Consider the following 4096-nt stretch of genomic DNA (forward strand, 5'->3'; position numbering starts at 1 on the left):
CAGAATATTGACACCAACCAACAAAATGCACATAGCATAAAAATTTTGGTGCATTGTACAAAATTTTTTGAAGGACTATATGTCCAAATATCAACCGACAAAATACATATAACACCAAAATTTTAGTGTACAACACAGTTTTAATGCACAACAGAAATTTTTATGTATAGCACAAAAATTTTTGAAAGACCATATGTACAGAATATTAACTCACCCAACTAACAAAATACATTCACAATAAAAATTTATGTGCTATGTGTAAAAAATTTTGTGCCATGGACAAAATTTGTGTTTTGGGCAAAAATTTCTATGCTATAACAATAAACTTGTACTATTTGCAAAAATTTCTGTGCTATCTAAAAAAATTTCTATTCTATGTCAATAAATTTGTGTTTCATATCAAACATTGAGCGGCACTCAGAAGATACTTACAGGATCTTCTATCAAACAAACCATAATAACACACTAATCCAATATTTTTGCTTTGACGTTAAGAAAAAGGGTACATAAACATAATGCTCATAAATTTTTATTAAAAAAAAAAAAGGAGTATGAATGATACTCATTCCTACATTATATTTATCTTGCTTGTGCTCTCATCAAGGGAAGCATTTCATCCTCTGTAAAATGAAAAATAAAACCCATGTTAATAGCAGAACAGGGATAATTATATTGGTGTGTGTTCAAGAAAACCAAGATCAATTACCTGTTTTTCAACTTCAACAGCGGATGCAGCTAACCTGCGCTTCAATATCGATCTATCTTGCTCACAATTTTCTGTCTCCGTGTCTAAAAATACAGCAAGCATGGTTCAGAAGATTGTAATAGAGAATGAGCTCGAAAACCAGCGGGCTTCAACAAAATTAGAGGATCAAGTAGCACATCGCAAGTTATAATGCTAGAATAAGAAACTAAACAAAACATTTAAGTTTGAAAGAATCTTACCATAGTAATACGATGACAGAATCGTGATGCGTTCTGTTGGCTGGAAAAAAGGGGAAAAAAAATCATATTATTACTTAAAGAAAATAAGAATCGGAAGGATGTTTGAAAACATTAACCAAGGATAATTAGGAATTCTCTGAGGATGGGTTAAATGTTGAGGCAGGGGATGAAGGAAATAAATGTAAAAACAGTGTGTCTAGAAACACTTCAGAACAATTTCAGAGTGAGGAGTGTATGCTAGAGACTGTTAAATTGCAAAACATTCTGATGCCGACTACAACAATCACAAAAACCGATAACTGATAACATTAAGATAGATCAGAAAAGCCAAAAAATCATCATTCAAATTACATTTCACCCTCAGACAAACTTGAACGACAGTTATTTGAACAGAGTTTTCTTAACTTCATTACAAAAACGACCCTCGACCTCGGCAATAAAAGATTGCAGGTGAAGAATTCCAATCTGCATGCTAGACATTACTATACAAAAACAGCAACCATGTCATAAAGATTCAACAATGTTTACCATGGTTGTTGACTGCCCAATACAGCCCTTCTCTTTTATCCAGACTTGATACCAATTATGTAAACATTTGAGAAGCAAAACAAAAAGTGGGAAGAGTTAGGCTACATTTTACTATATAGAACAATTTTCCTAAAAACACACACTCTGTTTCTTGTCTCATAAGTCTCTCAAGGTCTGCCTCTAGCTTCTCTTCAAATAAATGAATAGAAGAATATTGCAAAGAAAATCCATAAGCATCTCACATGTAAATTTATTAACTAATTTATGCATATGATCCACAATTTAACACTAAAAGAATGGTAAAATGCAAAATATGGATAGGTGTTTTAAGTTTACCATTACAAATATACCCTCTTTACGGGTAGGCAGCTGCTCGAGCTTTTTCAATGTATCATCACCTTTAGTAACTCTTCCAAATATTGCATACTGAAAAGAGCTCATATCAGCATACAGTACATAATGAAGTACATTTGACTGAATCATTTGAAATGACGTTAGGGCACTATATCTATCCCACCGTGCCGTCGAGATGAGGAGCATTTCCAAGTAGTATCGAGAATGAGGATGAACCACTGTCTGGATCATCATACCTGTAAGAACAATCTTAAATAGAATTTTAGAACAGTCACTGAAAACTAAAAGAGTAAATGGTTTAAGAATTTTAGAACATAAGCAATACAATTAAGATGAGTACGTTATCTAACTAACAAACTGATTATTCCCTATAAAAATCTTTTAAACTTTAGACTCTAGATTTTCTACAAGAAGTCTCGAATGTATAAAAGCTCCCCAGTCCCTGCGACTGATAACATCCTCAAGAAACTTGCATCAGTCGTAACATCACAAATGAACACTTCCGTTCCACACAGTTGTATTTGAAACATCATACAAAACTAAAGAACCAATAGCTTCCATCTAGAGAAACTTAACCTTCCCATAGAAAGAATACCACGAACATGTTTGACTTCGCTAAATTCGCCAACAACAGTCTTTTCAGCTTCTTTTCTTTGTTCCTCATTCATTGGAGCAGATCTTCCGCCCATAACATCTGCTACTTGGGCCACAAACCCCTTATCCACCTGAACATTGAATTTAGAACAAAAGTAAAAAAACCAATCACTTACATGCTGCAGCCACCAACTACATAAATACCTGATGTTACTTACTTATGCCCCGGAGAAACATACCCGAAAGAAATGGTTAGTGTTATAACCTCCAAGTCTGACAAGCTTAAAGATGTGATCAACAGTTTTGGGTGCAACAGTGGGAAAGAAACCAAATTCAATATCCCCATAATTTGTCTGCATTCAGAACACAAGTGATACACCATGAACAACAACACAGATGCTGATGTCAATTTATCAAACAAGTTATGTGCATACAAACTTCACAGTCAAGATGGATAAATTTCTCACTTCATCAACCACTTGATTCCAATTTTTCACACATAAACATAATAAATAATATACTTCAGCTAAATCACAAACATGGGCATCCATAGATTACAACATCAACAGCCCTTACATTGAAACTCAGCTCAAGACTTTAACTTTCACTACAGATTCAAGCAATTATGAATAGCAGGTCAAAGAGAAAGTAAATTTTGAAGTAAAAAACCTGAAAGACAACGCGGGTGGATCCAAGTTGGGGTTCCAGGGAAGAAATTAAAGACATCAATGACAACAAAATGCAAGCATTGATCATAAAGCTGAATCCTGGGCTATACATTTTGAGCAATGTTAGATTTGGAAACAGCTTCAGCTCCTGAAATTGGAGTCAACCATCCCAATTTCGGAAAACTAAAGTCCTGAGTAGAAAAGTTGTGTGTTGGTGTGTTTAACGGGCATGGCATTTTTTTTATGTTTTTTGGTTCACAGATATGGATTGATAGTTGATACTATAAAATATTATACTTTTCTTTTGGAAAGGTGATACAAGAAATATTTTTGTTTCTCAATAAATTAGTTTGGGCCAGCAAGAATAAATTAAAACATTTTCTTCTTTTTTTGGACGGGGCCTGGAATTTTATAACATTTAAGTTGAATTTAAAGCTAGGGACTGCGTAACGAGCAAAAATGCATTATGCCGAATCAGAATTTATTTAATATGAGCCCTATTGTAAAATAAAAGATATATATATAATAAAGTTGTATAAATAGAAGACTCTAGTATTAAAATAATCAGTTCAATAATAATTTATATATATATAATAAAATTATATGTTGTATTGTGTATATATATACAAAGATAGAAAGAAGTATTAAAAATAAAGAGAGAGAATCGCATTTGTTTATTGTTACAATCTCAATATAATAAAGATGGTTAATATTGCTATTAATATTATATGTAAAGAGTAATAGAAAATAGAATTTAAAATACTTATAAAATAAAAGAAGAGAAAGAATTGTAGTAAAAATATAAGGAGAAGAGTATTTGATTGCAGCATAAAAGAGGATTGATTTATTTGTAAGAAAGGGAGAATGGTATTTTGTTCTGTTGTTATGTAACTTTGAGAGGCTTGAACCTCTATTTATAGATGTACATAGGATAGATTTTCAAATGCTTATTAAAAGCATTCTTCCTTGAGAATACTACACCGCCCTTCATAAATGGGTATCCACGT

At 32.6% G+C, this 4096-nt stretch overlaps 1 protein-coding gene across 1 annotated transcript; it reads right to left on the reverse strand.

The window, feature by feature from the left end:
• Nucleotides 1-350: 350 nt before the first annotated feature.
• Nucleotides 351-3321, reverse strand: LOC107643555 (Cyclophilin-like peptidyl-prolyl cis-trans isomerase family protein). The gene is made up of 8 exons (XM_016347235.3): nucleotides 3091-3321; nucleotides 2661-2774; nucleotides 2404-2552; nucleotides 1991-2063; nucleotides 1810-1899; nucleotides 946-985; nucleotides 707-789; nucleotides 351-620 (listed from the first exon to the last, which is right to left on the reverse strand). The coding sequence occupies exons 1-8, from the start codon at nucleotides 3199-3201 to the stop codon at nucleotides 600-602; spliced, it is 681 nt and encodes a 226-aa protein (XP_016202721.1). The 5' UTR covers nucleotides 3202-3321; the 3' UTR covers nucleotides 351-599.
• Nucleotides 3322-4096: the final 775 nt, after the last annotated feature.

This window comes from Arachis ipaensis, chromosome B5 (assembly GCF_059453495.1).
Source record: "Arachis ipaensis isolate K30076 ecotype BB chromosome B5, ASM5945349v1, whole genome shotgun sequence".
NCBI lineage: Eukaryota > Viridiplantae > Streptophyta > Magnoliopsida > Fabales > Fabaceae > Arachis > Arachis ipaensis.

Excerpts from the sequence above, each read along its gene's own strand:
- LOC107643555 (XM_016347235.3), bottom strand. The coding sequence starts at position 3,201 with ATGTATAGCCCAGGATTCAGCTTTATGATCAATGCTTGCATTTTGTTG. Across the intron at positions 2,775-3,090 it reads CCACCCGCGTTGTCTTTCAG|ACAAATTATGGGGATATTGA; the intron begins GTTTTTTACTTC and ends TTCTGAATGCAG. Across the intron at positions 986-1,809 it reads AAGAGGGTATATTTGTAATG|CCAACAGAACGCATCACGAT; the intron begins GTAAACTTAAAA and ends CCTTTTTTCCAG.